The sequence below is a fragment of the Capsicum annuum genome, chromosome 11, assembly GCF_002878395.1.
Source record: "Capsicum annuum cultivar UCD-10X-F1 chromosome 11, UCD10Xv1.1, whole genome shotgun sequence".
Lineage (NCBI taxonomy): Eukaryota > Viridiplantae > Streptophyta > Magnoliopsida > Solanales > Solanaceae > Capsicum > Capsicum annuum.
The window spans coordinates 166,434,409-166,453,115 of NC_061121.1; the positions used below are offsets into that span (position 1 = coordinate 166,434,409).

Sequence of the window (18,707 nt, forward strand, 5' to 3'; positions counted from 1 at the left end):
CTTATGATGGATTATGATCGGGTTCTATCCATTGTTGAAAAAGTAGCAGTAACTGTGTATCCAGATGACAAATTCGAATAAAAATCATAATTTTACTTACCAAAGTCACCTATGAAGTACTACCAAAGTGAAAAGTGATGTAGAAAATAAAATTTGACCCTAAGAAATTGGTCAGATAGTAGCAGTAGCGGTAACAACAACAACAACAACAACAACAATGGTCGACAAGAAGAAGATGATGAATAAAGCAGCAACAAGAATGAACAAAAATAATTATGAAGAGAGAGAAAACAATAACGGATGAGAAGAGAGAGAAACGCGTCTTTTCCCCCCTTTTCCTGTTATATTAACTAACATTTAGATCAAAGTGTAAATTTAAAAACTTGTGGATTATTTTCAAACTTCTCCAACTTTCTTAATCCATAATAAAATAATTGTTACCCCCACTTAATAATTAAGATTTGTGTCACCTACACCTCATTTTAAAACTCTTTTGTCACTTACAGCCTAAAGCCCCATCTTACCCCGCATGTTTGTTCCTTTTGGCTTCATATGCCTTTATTTTGTTTCTTTTTATTTTTTAATCTTGAGACAAATGAAAACATACTTTTAATTTTGAATCTGCTTCTGATATTAAACACACCTAAAGAAAAAAATTTATGAAAAAGAAATAAAAACATATGGAATAAGAAGTTTGGATATGGTTATTGATCAAAATAAAAATCAAAACCAAACTAATATAATCTACTTATAAATTATTAAAACAAAATCAAATCAAATATAATATAATATATATTTATCGGTTTGATTGATATCCGTTTGTGTCACCATGCTCTATTCTTGATACAAAATACACCCTAAAGATGCAAAAATCATTAACACACATGAAATATCAACTAAATAAATATGAATTGAACTTTCAATAACTCAAAAAAAAATAAAAATAGTAGCATTGGTAACTTCGAACATATGAGAATATCAAACCTAGAAACTAAAATTCACGAAGAAAACGTATGTGATAGTACATGAGAATAATAAGCCATGCCAACCAATAGAAAAGAATAAACAACAACAACAACAAAGAGAATAACACACTAACCTGGATGATGATGAAAATTACAATGGTTAAAGAAAACATAAAACATAAGCGTGGGATGGGACAGTATATATTAAAAATAAAAATATGGTGAAAATTAAACCTACATAAATTACAAAATAAATAGGAGTCCTAATTTAAGAAAAAATCTCACCATATTTTAAAGTTCTGATCCATATATTTTAGGATTCAAAATTATAAATATAATTAAATAATAATTAGACAAAAAAAATGAAAAATAATTTTGTAGTGTTTTAATGAATGACAAAAAGTTCGAATGACTTTCTAAGGGTTCACACTTTTAGTATATTAGAAATAAGGCTTAAGTCATCGGTAGACCCTTAAATTTGTTTTGAAATTTCACTTGGACCCCTCAACTAAGACTTATACTTATCAAACCCCTAACCCACCTGAAATTTGTTCTACCTAAGCCTTTTTTGTACCATCAGCAAAAGGTATAGAATGTGTGTAACATACTCGCGTGACGTGGCATGCCAATTAAAAAAGAACACGTGGCAAATAGATTTTTAAAAAATAACTACGAGTTAAAAAAAATTATTTACATATTAAGTCTAATTAACTAGCCCCCCATCCCTACCCCACCCCCACCCCTGCCCCTTTTCCCTCCATTAACGACATTGGGTTGTCACTATTTTCATCAGTTAAAGATTTTAAAATTAGTAGAAGCAACTGGTGTAGATTTTGGTTGCTGTTTGCAACTGATTTTGCAACCACCAGTTATAGATTTGGTTACTGTTTGCAACTGATTTGCAATCAGTCGAAAATCAAAGTTGCAAAGATTTTGGGTGTTTTTTTTTTTTAATTTTCAATATGTTAGATGAGAAAAAGAAGAGACGGGAGAGGAAGAGTAAAAGGAGATAGAGATATGTAGATCGAAATTATGAAATTTGAGTGTTTCAATGACGGTCTCCATCTTTTTCGGCGAAGAAGGCGGTGGACGGTGGTCGAAGATGTAAAAAAAAAAATTCCAAATCAACCCAAATATATATTCAAAACTAAGCACAAAAAAATTCAAAAAAGGAGAAAAAGTACAAAAAAAAATGAGAGAGATAATTAAGTTTTAAAAAAATAAATGAGGACGAAGATGGGGAGGTAATCAGATGGGGCCTCAATACCACTTAGGACCTTTTTATTCGCAAAAAAATCACCTCTCACATGCCTATTTGAGTAAAAAACATGCGAAATATCACGTAGGAAAAAAAAGTCGATGGATCAAATTTTGGGTGGTTAGGGGCTGACACGTACAAGCCTGAGTTGAGGTATTAAGTGAAATTTTGAGATAAGTTTAGGGCAATGAATGACGTAAGCCTTGAAATAATTGTCATTGAGAGTAACTTACAACTTTTTAAAGTGGATTAAATTGGATTAGAGGGAATTGAAGTGCGTTTACATGAAATGAAGGTGCTTTGTGGAAAAAGTTCGAAATGACCACAAAATGGTTGGAGTAACGGCTTCTCCGATTGAATTGTTTTGAGCTACCGTGACCGCATATTAGCAAAAGCCTCAGCAGCTGCCTATAAAATCGAAAATCTCTCTTTTCCCCCTCCTCCCATTCCAATTCTCTTTCTTTATTATCATAAAAGTTATTATATATAGATCAATGGCATGGAGATATGTCTGCTCAATATTTCTGAGGGTGGAATCACGTTGTTCTTGCTTAGGGTATATTATCTCTTTATTTCTTCATTGAGGCATGCGTGGATTGCAACCTGTTTATTTGTTTATAATGATTTCTGTTTCTTGTGTTTTTTTTCCAAAATTAAAATCATTCAACTCTCAGTTACGTTTGTTTCGGTGTACAGATATTGCAAAAGCTAAATGGAGCTGCCTATAATCAAAGTGGTACGATTATGATAAGCAATTAATACTATAACCCTATTGTGTTATCCTACTTTTCCTTCTAAACGTTTTATAATTATGGATGGTTGCATTATTTTAAAAGTTTTTGGCTTCTTTTGTTTCTAGGTATCACCATACTTCTTGGAATATTAAATATTGGTTACTGACAGCACCATTACTTGTACATTATATGAAATTCTGGTAAGCAATGACATTCCGAAACAAGAAAGCAAAATGGAGAATTATATACGATGTGTAAATGTTATCTTAGGGTGATTGATTTTTTCCAAAGTTCCTGGATCTCACGTGCATTATACTAGAAAACTGAACTAACTGCAACTACTTTTCCCAAACTTTCTTCTTACTCCTTTTCGTTATATATGGATGATCATGTACAGCCAGATTTTTTTTTGTTTTGTTTCTAACAGAAATTGAAGTTCTTTTAATTTTCCTCTTTCAACAGATGTGAATTTCTCTGTGATGATTACTTAGTTTCTTGTACAAGTGCTTTTAAGTACACACCTTTACATATTTCGGCCTTGAAAATGGTGAAAATTTGGTCCTGTTTTGGTTGTTTATGTGCAGATATTCTCACATAGTGCTGTATACAAGTTCACTGTAGAAAGTTTAGAATGGAGTGGTACCTTCCACTCAGCTAATTATTGACTATATCCAAATAAAAAACTTCATTGTGTGCAAAGAAGATAATGTTTCGCTGCTGGGAAATTCTTTCTTATCTTGTTGTGGAGAATTTTATGAATCCAAGTCTGACTTTTTCTCCCCCTGCTTGCATCTTAGGTCTCCTCATACTGCTGGTGTCGTGAAAGATAATGTTCTTAAAATTTCACGGAATTCGGACTCTGTAGGAAAGTAGACGCTGAGATTTTGAAGCAAAGCAAAGGTAAATCTTTTACCTAACTACTTGAAACTCAGTACTGCAACTGTTCTTTATTGTAATAGCATCTGATAGGAAAAATGGAGATAATCCCCAAGTACATTCTTCTGTGGCATGATTATTTTCCAAACTTTCTGGATTACACATGTATAATAATTTTGGAACACTGAAACAATTTTGTTTTCCCATATTGTATCCACTAGTAAAATGGTTAATAGGGGTACGAATCGGACATTGACCAATGACCACCAATCACAATTCAGTAGTGTACATTCCTAAGTCATCTGATGTTATAGGCATCAAAGAGTTGAATTTGTGCTTATGGAAATGCAGAATGGGGAGAGCAAAAATGAAACTGCATAAGTTGGATGGTAGCAACCGCATAGGAGTATACTCAAGGCGAAAGAAGGGACTCTTGAAGAAAGCTAATGAGCTGTCAGTGTTGTGTGACATTGACATCTTTCTTGCGATGTTTTCACCAAGCGGAAAGCCTAGTCTATACAAGTCAGACAGCAGGTACTTTTTCTCCCATCACGATAACTCAACTATTAAACGTTAAAATTTCCAGCCCTTGATGTTATGGGTCTTAGGAGAGAAAAACTATGAGTGATTGATTTTGTTTCACGAATGCGATTGTTGCTTTTTGATGTCAAGAACTCAAGATACTTCTTTCAAGTAAAGAATATTTTTTTGGAAGCTTTTAACATTATTCCAACTCGACAATTTATGAGATATAAACTACTGGCATCCTCCTGAATGGAAATACACCAATATTAATAATATGTTTAATTTAAATCTAACAAACTCTAGAGAACAGTTTTTACGAAAGCCTTTCTACTGATAAATCTTAAATCCATTGTATTGTTCTTCCTCCAGTACCTTCGAAGACATGATAACCAAGATTGCCGAAGTAAATCCAGAAGAAAGGGCAAAAAGGTACCACAGCACATCCATTTGAGTAATTATGCTTCTGAAATGATTGAATGTGTGAAGAATTAATCTTAGAATTATTCTTTTACCGATTAACAGGAAGATGGAGTGTCTTGAAGTAAGTGCAGCCTTCCTTATTATAGGAATGTCGTGTTTCCACTCATTTCTTCATTCAAATTTAAGGTACTTTGTTTAATGAATGACCTTCTCTGGATTGAACACTTAGACAATAAAGAAAGCTTGCAAGAAGTCTGATCACGATGTAAATATAGGAGAACAGCTTTTTCCTGGGTATATTTCATTTTACTGTCAAATAATTTGGTTTAACTGTCATTTTAGCAAGCAAGAGCTGTCAGGTTGACATTTTTCACTTCAATACTGAAAATTTTTGCTTATTCTTTTTCAGGGATTTGACAACGGAGGTACTAATTTTATTTATCACAAGCATATCACTATGACCACCAAATTTGTCAGCACGGACGGCAATGCAAGTCATGTTTACTCTATTTTTTTGTGTTTGATATAGGACATAAATTTTCTCTCACATTCATTAAGAATTCGACTTTCAGACATTGAGGGTAGACTGAGGTAACTTATTTGTTCTTTTTCATTGATCATACTCATAATTGGATATTTTCCCCTACAAAACCAAAGCATAATTATTGATTAGGCCTTCTATGCTTTGTTTCGTTATATATTTTGTGATTATTATTAGTAGAAATAGTTTTGTTCATTTTTCGATAGTGTCTATACTTTTTCTGGAATTGTTACACAGAGCAAATATTTTAGATGATAGATAGAGTCCTCAGAAGTGTATAATGCTAGCAGAATACATTTGGTTGAACAGAGACTTAAAGTTTCACAGTCCTACCAAAATGCTTGTGGTTTTTCCACTCTTGCTTGGTTCAAAGCTTCGAGTAAAAGAAAGTTGATTGATTGTTAACAGAAATAAGATTAAAATGCAACTCTGCCAGTACTAGTATGGTGCAACATTTTAGTTAATACGACTCCCAAGAGAATGAATAACATGCAAAGTTTTCCTTGAAGAACGTGAACAAAAACAGGGAGCAGATGTTGACCAGTAGAGTAAGATTGATTCACACGTAAATGACGTGCTCAGGATTGTGAATAAACAGTGGGGAAGAGTGTTAAGGCAAAGCCTAGTTTAATCTTACAATAGTTTGACACAGTTTGAAAAGGCATTTTGTTGGGATATCTTAAATTACACGCGGCTTTGTCTTGTCCTCTTATGTAGGCATCCATTCTTGCTTTGCTATTTTCTATTTATGATTCCTGTTTAAGAGTTTATATGATATCAAGCTGCGACTCCATTTTCTGAGTTTATGTGGACTCAGGAGGCCAGGACTGATCTCTTTTGCAGTTCTGTCTTGTCCACACTTAGTGAAAAAAACAAGAAACTGAGCTGACAGAGTTGGTTCAAAGAGCTTACTCTTACTACTTCACATGATAGCAAATGAATTTTATCGTGCTAGTCTCAAAATTGTTGTATGTATCAAAAAGACTTGACTTATTTCACTTAAGAGAAGAGCCTTTCTCTAAACCAGCTTCACATTTTGAGGAAAAATTACTCGATTTTTAATTCCAAATTCCATTATCAACTGCACTGACAATCATTTTTCCATCATAAGTTTGATTGTGTATTGTGGTCACGTCTTACAAATAAAGGGAGACCATATCTATCACATATTTTCGATAAGCATTTAAATGAAAGTCAAAGAATTTTGTTACCCTTGTGACCTCAAAAATCCTCCATGAGTTAGGGGATAAGGTTTGCGTACATTCTAGCTTCCCCAGATCTCATCTATGGAATTTATTACAATGGGTATATTGTTGTTGTTGTGACCTCAGTGATGTAAGATGTATAGTCTAGTTGTCACGACCCAATTTGTCAGGACCCACCAGTAGGCAAGCCAAACCCATAGTCTGGAATGGATAGTAACAAACTACTCAAATAGATTAAGGAAAGAATGCGGAATATCTGAAATACAAGATCAATTACACAATATAATCCCAAGACCTGGTGGAATCAGTATAAGAGCTGCTAATATAACAAGAGTACAAAGTGAAATACCAAGGGAATTACACTGATACAACTTATCTCCGAATGCAACACAGAGACTAGGCTAGTACATAAGAGGGAGGAAAGTAATACTCCGAACGTTAGGAGCTCACTCTAAGTCTCCGAACCATGGCTGCTCCGCACGACGCACACATCAACTACGATAACCCGTAATATGATGTATAGGCTGCAGAAGTGTAGTATGAGTACCAAGCACGTGGTACTCAATAGGCAACTGCCGACTGAGCTCCAAAGATAATGCAAATATATATAACATATAAACAGAACGGAAACTACACTCAAATGTCCAGCAACCACATAAGAAAGACAATGAGGTAATAAGGATAAACTATCTTATTTCTGTCCAAGAGACTACAATTCCAACCGTACTTAGGAATCTCAACACTATACCATATATCACTGGCAAATATGCAAGTAAGAGTGGAAAGAAGATACATATAAGTATACAAAGCCAAGGAATGAGTATATAATCCGAGTAAATGAAGGAAAGAAGGGATATACGGTAATACCATAGCTACATATGGCTAAGTATGCATATATATACATATACATATATATTTATATATATACAGATATATATAAGTATATAACTAATGTCTACTTGAAGTACAGTTTAAATCATCAGACTAGCTATTTAAGACCTCATAATCATAGCAGGAGCTAGTGCTAGAATACTCAGGGTTCTAATCTATATATTAAGTCAGTAATATAATCGTAAGATAAAAGAGGTCAAAATCATACCTCAAGTCTCGATACGAATCAATGACCAATTTGTCATAAACTAGACATAACAATGATCATAACAATGATAATAACAATGATAATAACAATGTCAATAACAATACGAGTAACCGGCTAGTCCGAACAACCAAATACCTAGCCGAACATATCACGTGCCCCCACCGTCTCAGCCTCAAAAGGTTCAATCAACTACAACACACTACAAGGCATAATCATCACCTATACCTATGCAAGGGCTGATAGATATAGGCGCATACTGGTGATAGGGAATGCACATGCAAGGTTGAATACAACTGAATCTACAATACCATAATCGGTGAGTATAATCAACATCATGATATCAACTTAACCATCATCATCATAACCATCATCATCATAGTCATCCTCCGGCCTTGCCGAGTATATATATATATATATATATATATATATATATTTTCCTATTTTTTTTTTCGTGTAGTTGTGGCTGTGGGTGGTAATGGGTGGTTAGGGTCATGTCCGAGGGGGTTGGGGCGTGGGGCTGTGGCGGGGGCGGGAGACGGGGAGAGAGCGGGAGTGGGTGGGAGGCCAAGGTTTGGCCGAGGGGGGGGTAGTGGGGGGCGCGTGGATAGCGACGATAGGCTGAGGGTTGGGTCTTGGAATATAGGAACCCTTCAGGGGAAGTCCATAGAGCTGGTGAAGATTCTTAGGAAGAGAAGGATCAACCTTGCGTGTGTCCAAGAGACCAAGTGGGTAGGGTCTAAGGCTAGGGATGTGGACGGTTACAAGCTGTGGTACTCTGGGAGCGACAGGCGTAGGAATGGAGTTGGCATCTTGGTAGATGAAGAGCTTAGAGGTCAGGTAGTGGAGGTGAAGAGGATCAATGATAGGTTGATGACTATTAAGTTGGTCATTCGGGGGTTTACCCTGAACGTGTGTAGTGCCTATGCGCCGCATGTGGGATCGGAGGGGGAGGAGAAGATGCGGTTCTGGGAGGCTTTGGAGGACGTGGTGAGAGGCGTGCCCAGTTCGGAGAAGATTGTTGTAGCAGGGGATTTCAACGGGCACATCGGGGCGCTACCGGGAGGCTTTGGGGATGTGCACGGTGGCTTTGGTTTTGGGGAGAGAAATGAAGAGGGGGCGACCCTATTGGAGTTTGCGAGGGCGTTTGGGCTGGTGGTAGTGAACTCGGGCTTCCCGAAGAAGGACGAGCACCTGATCACTTTTCGGAGCGCGATAGCCAGGACCCAGATTGACTTTTTGTTGCTTAGGAAAGGGGATAGGGCGTTGTGTAAAGACTGTAAAGTCATCCCGAGTGAGAATCTTTCGACCCAACATAGGCTCTTGGTTATGGATTTGGGTATAAAGAAGAATAGAAAGAGGAGGAGTAAGGAGTGTAGACCGAGGATTAAGTGGGGCGGTTTGACGCCAGTGGACGCGTGGGAGATAGGGGAGAGGTTGGCGGGAATGGGGGTGTGGGAGTGTAGGGGGGATGTGGATAATATGTGGGACAAGGCGGCAACGTGCATCAGGGAGAATGCAAGGGAGGTGTTGGGTGTTTCTAGGGGCCGGGCCGGACATCATCGGGGGGATTGGTGGTGGAATGAAGAGGTGGGGAAGAAAGTGGAGACCAAGAAAGAGGCGTATGCTAAGTTGGTGGAAAGTAAGGACGAAGAAGAGAAGCGGGTAAACAGGAAAGAGTACAAGCTAGCGAGGAGGGAGGCGAAGTCAGCGGTCACGGAAGCTAAGACGGCCGCTTTTGAGAGCTTGTATGCAGGGTTACAGGGGAAAGGAGGGGAGAAAAAGCTGTTCCGACTCGCTAAGGCTAGGGAGAGGAAGGGTCGTGACCTCGATCAGGTGAGGTGCATTAAGGGGGAGGACGGTAGAGTGTTGGTGGAGGACGGCCACATAAAGAAGAGATGGCAGTCGTACTTTCATAGGCTCTTGAATGACGAGGGGGACAGAGCTATTGTGTTAGGGGAACTGGAGCACTCAGGGGAGTGTCGGGATTTTAGCTATTGTAGACGTTTTAAGGTAGACGAGGTTAGACAGGCAGTCCGCAGGATGCGAAGGGGTAGGGCGACGGGGCCGGATGAGATACCGGTGGAGTTTTGGAAGTTCGTTGGAGAGGCTGGTGTAAGGTGGTTGACTGCATTGTTCAATGAAATTTTCAGGACGGCAAAGATGCCCGAGGCGTGGAGGTGGAGTACCATGATCCCCCTCTATAAGAATAAGGGGGACATTCAGTGTTGCAATAACTATAGGGGGATTAAGTTACTGAGTCACTCTATGAAGATCTGGGAGAGAGTGGTCGAGGTGAGGCTGAGACGGTTAGTGTCTATTTCGGAAAACCAGTTCGGATTTATGCCCGGCCGCTCGACGACGGAGGCAATCCACCTGGTACGGAGGTTGGTGGAGCAGTATAGGGAGAGGAAGAAGGATCTGCACATGGTGTTCATCGACCTGGAAAAGGCGTACGACAAAGTCCCCAGGGAAGTGCTTTGGAGATGCTTGGAGGTGAGTGAAGTACCGCAGGCATATATCAGAGTAATTAAGGATATGTATGAGGGAGCGAAAACCCAGGCGAGGACGGCGGGAGGAGACTCAGAGCATTTCACTGTCCTGACAGGATTGCATCAGGGATCTACTCTTAGTCCCTTTTTGTTTGCGTTAGTAATGGATGTGTTGACGCGGCGTATCCAAGGGGAGGTGCCGTGGTGTATGCTTTTTGCAGACGATGTAGTCCTGATAGATGAGACTCGAGGGGGTGTGAATGACAAATTAGAGTTGTGGAGGCAAACTCTGGAGTCTAAAGGGTTCAGGGTGAGCAGAACCAAGACAGAGTATGTGGAATGTAAGTTTAATGACGTGAGGCGGGAGAATGAGGTAGTAGTGAGACTAGAAGCACAGGAGGTAGGGAAGAGGGATAAGTTCAAGTATCTCGGGTCCGTGATCCAGAGTAACGGTGAGATTGACGAGGATGTCTCGCACCGTATTGGGGCGGGATGGATGAAGTGGAAACTCGCATCGGGGGTGCTGTGTGATAAGAAGGTGCCGCCCAAGCTTAAAGGCAAATTCTATAGGGTGGTAGTCCGTCCGGCCTTGCTGTATGGAGCGGAGTGTTGGCCAGTTAAGAACTCCCACATCCAAAGAATGAAGGTGGCAGAAATGCGGATGTTGCGCTGGATGTGTGGACTGACCCGAGGGGATAGAGTTCGGAATGAGACTATCCGGGAGAAGGTTGGTGTGACTTTAGTGGAGTGTAAGATGCGGGAAGCACGATTGAGATGGTTCGGACACGTGAAGAGGAGGGGCATAGATGCCCCGGTCCGTAGGTGTGAGAGGCTAGCGTTGGATGGTTTTAGACGGGGTAGGGGTAGACCGAAGAAGTACTGGGGTGAGGTGATTAGGCGGGACATGGAACAGTTACAGCTCACCGAGGACATGACCCTAGATAGGAAGGTCTGGAAGATGCGAATTACGGCAGAGGATTAGGGCCAGTTCGGGTCGCTAGTGTAGGGATAAATTGGTGGGGGTGTATTCCTGTTATGATTCCGTATTCAATGTTCCGTGTTCCGTGATCCATGTTTATTACGAATATGTGTGCTTTCCTCTGCTTTATATTCCTGCATTCCTGCTTTACTCTGTTTTATATTCCTTATGGGTGCCGTATCTATGTTATGTCATCTGCTTCTGTGCTGTACTATGTGTTTGTGTGATATCTTGTGACTTGAGCCGGGGGTCTTTCGGAAACAGCCTTTCTACTTCATCAGAGGTAGAGGTATGGACTGCGTACATCTTACCCCCCCCAGACCCCACTAAGTGGGAATACACTGGGTTTGTTGTTGTTGTTGTATATATATATATATAAAAATGCTATACATTAGGCTTGTTGGACTCGAAGTAGATATACACATAGGCACATCAATACAATCATCCTCCGGCCTTGGCAGATATCAATGCATCATTACAACCATCCTTTATCCGTGTCGGGTATCTATGCATCATCATAATATCCTCCGGCCTTGCCGAGTATATCACATCATCATAATATCCTCTGGCCTTCTAAGAGAAAATAACATCTCTAAAGGTCAAACATCACTTCTAGCAGAAAATAACATTGCTAAAGACCCAACATCACTTCTAAGAGGAATATCATCTCTATAGGCACAATGTCATATCTAAGAGGAAGTAACATCAATAAAGGCCTAATATCATATCTTAGAGGAAGCAATATCTCTAAAGGCCCTATATCATATCTGAGAGAAAGTAACATCTCTAAAGGCCCAATATCATATATGAGAGGAAGCAACATCTCTAAAGGCCCAATATCATATCTAAGAGGAAATAACATCTCTAAAGGCCCAACATCAATTCTAAGAGGAAATAACATCTCTAAAGGCCCAACATCAATTCTAAAAGGAAATAACATCTCTAAAGGTCCAATATCACTTCTAAGAGGAAATAACATCTCTATTGGCCTAATATCATTTCTAAGAGGAATATCATCTCTATAGGCCCAATATTACATATAAGAGGAAATAACATCTCTAAAGGCCCAATATCACATCTAAGAGGAAATAACATATCTAAAGGCCCAACATCAAATCTAAGAGGAATATCATAGCCATAAGCCATTAATCATTATCCAGGGAAAAATACATCATGACTTACCAAATCACAAAGTAAGTTTATACTCACGGCTTACCAGTCTCAACTATGACTAATATCCGCCAATAAGTCCACATGGGCTAACACAAGTCTTAGTAGCCTAAGGTGAGCCAGAAGAACCCACTTTTAATCCTCAATTTCCACATTTAGGCAATTCATACCCCAACTAGTCTAAGGTATCTAGTTCAACTTGTAGATGTCAAGTAAGCCATAACCAATCCTAAGATAGGAATTTCGTCTAGAAACAAGGGCATTTAAGTCGACTCCACCTAAATTACGGTTTCAAGATCACCACAATAGCCCAAACTAGGCTAAATATACTAACCATACATCCAATGCTAAAACCACATCCCAAACCTAGCATTGTATCATATCCATTCTACAAATTAGTTCAACCTAGGAAGAAGGCAATAGGATTCAAAAAGGGTATTAAGCATTTCAACTTATGGGTCAAAACCCTCATCTAATCCCCAAACGTTAATATTCAATACAAAGTCATTCTACCCATCATATAACTTAACATTCACATTCACACACAATATATAACATGCATCATCTTACGAAGAAGAGTAGACAGAAGCCTACCTCAAAGCCGAACCACAAATCCTTACATCATTCACCAAATGTCCATCTTCACTACACAATCCCAAAATTCCATCATACTATCAAAATTGTAATCTACTCATCAATACGAGAATAATGACACCCATATTGCACCATTGTGCTTCGGATTCAAGAACGACACCAAAAACCCCATGTGGGCCTCACTTACGAAAATCACGTTTCTGAGGTTAATCCAACACACATGATCAAGGAATCATAAACCTCATGAAATGGGTGAAAACCAAGCTAATTTGGGGCTAAAATAAGCCCTCAAGCTATTTGGGGTTTTGAGTCAAGAGCCAAGAAATTCGTCAAGAAAGGGATGAAATCTTATGTTAAACCCAAAGATATTCGCGATAATAGATGTTAATTAAGCTCCCAAGTCACCCACAAGAATCAATTTTGAGTTAGCACACTATCTTTAGGGTTCTTGGGTCTCAAGAGTGGGTGGAAATGAGCCAAAATGCGGTATCCAGGTATTACTATCACATACCTAAGGGCTGCAATCACACACAGGATCAAGGAAAAGGTATTTCAATCGCAATACCTCTTGGTACGATCGCACTATCCTCTCCGGCATCAGATATCAGCTGAAACTTGAAAAATTTCCAGGTTTCCGTTAAGGCCACGAGATTCATTTGGACTCTGATTTACGCAAATGAACTATGTAATCCCACTAAATTCGACGTTTCGAATGCAATGGCAAAGTCAGATTTTTTATCTGAGGTTGTTTCGACCAAATATGGGTCCCACACCCCAAAGTTTCGATTTTTCAACTTTTCAACCAATGGTCGAAATGAGATCGGGTGCATCGGGACCCGAACCATAGGTCTATCTAGCCTAAAATCAATATTTTGGAGCTGCTGGCATTGTCGGAATTTGCATCTGAGATTGTCTTACTGAGGTTTTCGCCCAGTGGCCATTTGGAACCAGCTAAGACTTCAAAATAGGGAATTGACTCTTAAAACCAAACGAACTGTCCAGTAACCGAACGGTCAGTCCCAGCAAGTCATAAATGACTTGGGGTAGCTATGGGAAAGCTCTAACGGCGAAAATAAGCAGAAATATGAAAAATGACTTGGAGGGTGATTACACTAGTATATGTGGTCACAACAGATACTGTTTTGGGAAGGCAACAAATTGTGGCAAAGTTGCTAACCAATTTTCGGCTTTTCTTCAAATGTATATAGGATGAGTCTATAATCTTACCCAAAATGTCCACCAGCTAAGTTTATAGTAGAGGGCTCTGTTGGGAAGTGCTTCCCAAATCCTTAGTAACTTTGTTTATTTTTCAATCTTTGCTTGATGTGTAGCTGAAGAAATGTTTAGAACTTACAGTTTTAGATGAGATGGTTACATACTTCAACATGGTATCAAAGGAAGCAAATATTCTGGGTTCAAGGTTCAACTGTCACTACTACCCTTTTTTAAAAAAGAATATCACGTGCTTTTGGCCCATGGAAATGAATCAAGCCAGCACACGTGAGGGTCGTGTTGAAGACATAATTAAGTAAAAAAAAGTGTGTTCTATTTAACAGTTTGTCACACATTTCAACATATACATTCTCGTCTTCCTCTTCCAGAAAAGATGTATTCTCATTCGGGAATATCCCTTGTTACTAGATCATTTTTTTAATTACTTTTGATCAACAATAAGCTGATCCAAATTTCCTTTTCCCGCTTCTAGGTTAATATGCAGCATTTATCTGCTATTGTATCTTCAGAGATGGTCCAAAGAACCATAGTATATATTACAATTTTTTGTTGTTATGATTTGGAATATATACAGGCTTTGGAAGAATCTTGACAAGATTGACAACATTCAACAACTTAGAAAATTGGAGGATTCAATTTCAAAATCTCTTAATGAAATCACAAAACATAAGGTATACTTCAGTCTTGTTTCATCCAACAGCCCATGGCTCTTTTTTTAAATTCATTTACACACTTATGTGTAGCCAATCATCATATGGCTATGACTGATCAAATTTCCTCGTTATTATTGATTAATCGGAGAAGAGTTCAAGGGCCAGGTTACTCTACTGTTGGATATCTATTTGTCTTAACCTTTTTTAGTTTAAACTCACTGTCTTTTTAAACATAACTATAAAATTCTGCGGCTTGTATGATACCCTTCCATTTCTTATAGTGATATTTCTATGAAATAGGATCATGGGTGTTATGTTGATGCTCTGGCAGTAGACCGCAAGCTGATTTCCTTATAGAAATGATATGACTACAAATAAACAATTAGAACAGCTGCTAATAAAGAACTGTGCTTAGCTGTAACGTTTCCAACATATCCATTATTTGTATTTTTTTTTGTTTGATAGAAATTCTTAAATAACTTCAATTAGTGGCCATGTATAATGTGCAATGACAAGTAGAGAGTTTATATGTTTCATTTTATTGTAATTTACTAGGTTGTAATAACCACTCTTTGCATTGCAGTATGGGATGGGTTCATTATTCTTTTGTGCTGGAGAAGATATTCAGCCTTCTTCAGTCCAGCATAGCATGGATTTACCTTTGAACTTTGATTCTAGGAAAGAGCCCAATCCGTGCTCATCAATCCATGCTTGTGATAGTGAAAATATGGACGCATACAAGGATCCGAGTTCATTTGATTCATCTTTACTTAATGATACTGGGCAAGACTTCCAGGCTTCTTCACTTATGCAGAATGGGATGAACGCCTGGCAAGATCTCTATCAATGTTCATCAATCCACGGTGGTAATAATGAAAATGTGGATGTGTACGAAGACTTAAACTCATTCCCTATAGGGTGAGGAGTTACCTTTATGTCAAGCCTCAAAACTTCCAATTATCACTCAATATGTCTATAATTTCTAATTGGCATTGATATTCTTATTTATATGTCTAATTATAACACTTGTTTCATCTTCTTCCTCGACCCCGTGTCATGATCATATTTTGGTTTTATCTACAAAAGTAATTATTGGCCTCTGACATGTTATTTGAATTGGGGTCTCTAGGTATTTGGAGGAACCAACCTTTTCTTTTGAGAGCTACACAAATCTTGTTTGCAACAAAGAAATTGAAGTGTCTAAGCCAGCATCCGAAAAATTTGTACCTGATGAAATGTTTCTGGATTGTGGATTAAATCAGGAAGACATTGAAACAGAGTTTGGATTTACTTTTGATGTGCCACAAGTAGAACTAATGGATGACCTGGGAAATATTTTTGACTGTAGCACTAACAACGGGTCCAGACTTCCTCAATCTGATTTTGCTAACATCCATGATAGTTCAAAATCAACATCAGGAACTTCTGACAATATGATGTTAGCCGACTCTCTAAACTTTCTGGTAAGTTGTCATCTTTCTTCTTTTGGCGTTGTCAGATACTTCGTCTCCCCAATACTTTTACCACTCCTTTCAATTTCCATTGCTCTCCATTTGAAAAAAAATATGATTGTTTTATATCATTGGCAAAAGATCCATCCATGTGAAACTAGTTTCTAAATTGAAGCTATATGAGAACCATTTGAATCCTCACGATTTGTCATCAATGCATGTCTAGTTTTCTGGATGTAACTAATGTTAGTCTGAAGATTATTATTGAACCTCCAAAACAATAGTTATATCAATCCATACAATTCAGATTTTATATCATACAACTGATCTGTATATCTTCAAGGGATAAACTTTTCCCAAAACCGACTTCACATTTTGAGTGAAGGCTTCTTCTTTCGAGGCTAAATCCATTGTCCAACAGCCATGATGTTCATTTCTGCATCTTAAGTTCAGAAAAGATTGTGATTTTATCTTATCAACACATGCAGATCATTTCTAAAACATTTAATGGCTATAAATTCCAAGGGTATCCAGAACTATGACACATGTGACATCAGAGATGAAGCTACCTAATCTAGTGTATGTGGTCATAGGAGTTTGAAGTGACCTTTGAGGAAAGCCTATGATCTGCAGCTGAAGAAAATCTTTTAACATCATACACTTCTCTGTCCTCAAAGAAAAGTTTTTTGTTTTTCCATTAATATCCCATTTTACCAGATTTGATTTGATAATTTAGTAAGATTAGTTGACCAGACAAGCATAGCAATGAAAAATGTAGCATAAATTGATCAACAGTAACCTGACTCAAAATCTCTCTCCACTAACTTTATATTTCTTGTTTACCCTTAAGTCTTACTTCACGAAAAATATATGGTTTGTTTACTCTAGAAAAAGTAAGCAAGCTTTTCTTTAGCATTGAGTTATTTCTCTCGTGATCTGGCGAACTGTAGATTTCAGAAGAATCCTCACAAAATTAACATCATGTAACTTAGAATATGATGACTTACTAACAACTCTCTTAACGAAATTGAAAAACATAAAGTGTACTAGGATAATGCTTCTCCGAACAGTCCATTCTGTTGAATTAACGCACTAATATATATATTTTTACGATGACCTGCAAACAAGTCCATTTGGTTGATGAAGAGCAAAAGAGTTTCTAAATGATTACATCATCGTTGGATAAGTATTTAGTTTGCTCCTCTTAAAGTCACCACAGGTTTGAAACAAAATTATAAAGGCGCCTCTGTTATGATGGCATGCTTACATTTTCAGAGTGATATGAGTTTGTAAGAGGAACGGGGATGGTGCTAGTAGATAAAATATTTAAATGGCCCTTAGATTTCAAATGTCCATTGTTATCTTTTGATGTACTGATGAATGCCATTTTGATAGATTTAATCAACAGGAAAATTGTAGGACTCCGATATACTGACTATTTTACAAATTAACGAGCACTCTTTTCGTTTCAGTATGGGATGGATTCATTAAGTTCAGATGCTGGAGAAGAGTTTTCAACTTATTCTTCGACCAAGCATGGGATAAATTCACTTTCAACCCCACTCAATGTAGGCTTATCAGTCCATGATGGTGATAGTGAAAATATGGATGAATACGGCGGCCTAAACGTATTTCATTCATCTTCAAAATTTGATGGTGAGCAAGAATTTCAGTCTTCATTATCTATCCAGTATGGGATGAATTCACCTGTACGTTTTGATGCTGGGAAAGAAAGGCATCAATCATCATCAGTCCAAGGTGGTGATAGTGAAAGTAGTAATGGATATGAGGACCTAAATTCGTTTGTACAAGGGTAAGAATTTTATATGAAGCTTCAACCTGTCAATCCTCATAGTCCTCGTTAACTTGGTAAAGTTATGTTATAGATACCATGTAAACTAACTGTAACAAGATAGATTGATAATTTCTGGTGCTGATACTAATGCAGCGTTGATGTCTTTAATTTCCTTATCACTATGTTTAGACAAATGTAGGACAAGATATTATTTTTCTTTTCCCATCCATTTGTCCCCCACTCATCATCATCATCATTACCACCACCATCTTTACCTTTATCTATAGAGATAATTATTACCCTCTAATGTCATTGATTTGGATTTCAGGTTTTTAGAGGATCCCTCTTTATCTTTCGAGAGCTATGCAGATCTTACTTGCAACCATGAAATTGAAAAATTTAAGCCTGGATGTGAAAATTATTCAGCCGATAAAATGTTTCTTGATTGTCCAATAAATCAGGAAGATCTTGAAATAGCATTTAGATCTACTCTTGATTTGCCACTGGTAGAGAAAATGGATGTCCAGGAAAGCACTTTTGACTGCCTCAACAAAGGTTTTGAACTTCCACAACTATCGTCCATCATAGTGTAGAATCGAATTTGTGAAAATATGACTATCTCAGCTTTCCTGTAAGTTTCACCTGTTTTAGTATTTTATTCCACTTGGAAACTCCTCTCTAATATTGTACACCTCCTTCCTATTTCCTTACTCACATGTT

The 18,707-nt window shown here is 37.9% G+C and overlaps 1 protein-coding gene across 2 annotated transcripts; it reads left to right on the forward strand.

Moving 5' to 3' along the window:
• Window positions 1–2,478: 2,478 nt before the first annotated feature.
• On the forward strand, window positions 2,479–18,707 carry LOC107851982. 2 transcript variants are annotated; one of them, XM_016697025.2, is made up of 15 exons: window positions 2,480–2,779; window positions 2,920–2,959; window positions 3,083–3,157; window positions 3,755–3,857; window positions 4,185–4,367; window positions 4,728–4,787; window positions 4,881–4,899; window positions 5,008–5,072; window positions 5,188–5,203; window positions 5,308–5,369; window positions 14,663–14,759; window positions 15,325–15,659; window positions 15,871–16,204; window positions 17,665–18,005; window positions 18,316–18,707. In XM_016697025.2, exons 5-15 carry the CDS (start codon window positions 4,186–4,188, stop codon window positions 18,578–18,580), a joined length of 1,776 nt encoding a protein of 591 aa, XP_016552511.2. In that variant the 5' UTR covers window positions 2,480–2,779; window positions 2,920–2,959; window positions 3,083–3,157; window positions 3,755–3,857; window position 4,185; the 3' UTR covers window positions 18,581–18,707. The 2 variants fall into 2 exon arrangements, with proteins under 2 accessions (XP_016552512.2, XP_016552511.2); XM_016697026.2 differs by lacking the exon at window positions 5,008–5,072 and having other exon boundaries at window positions 2,479–2,779; window positions 4,881–4,964; window positions 18,316–18,701.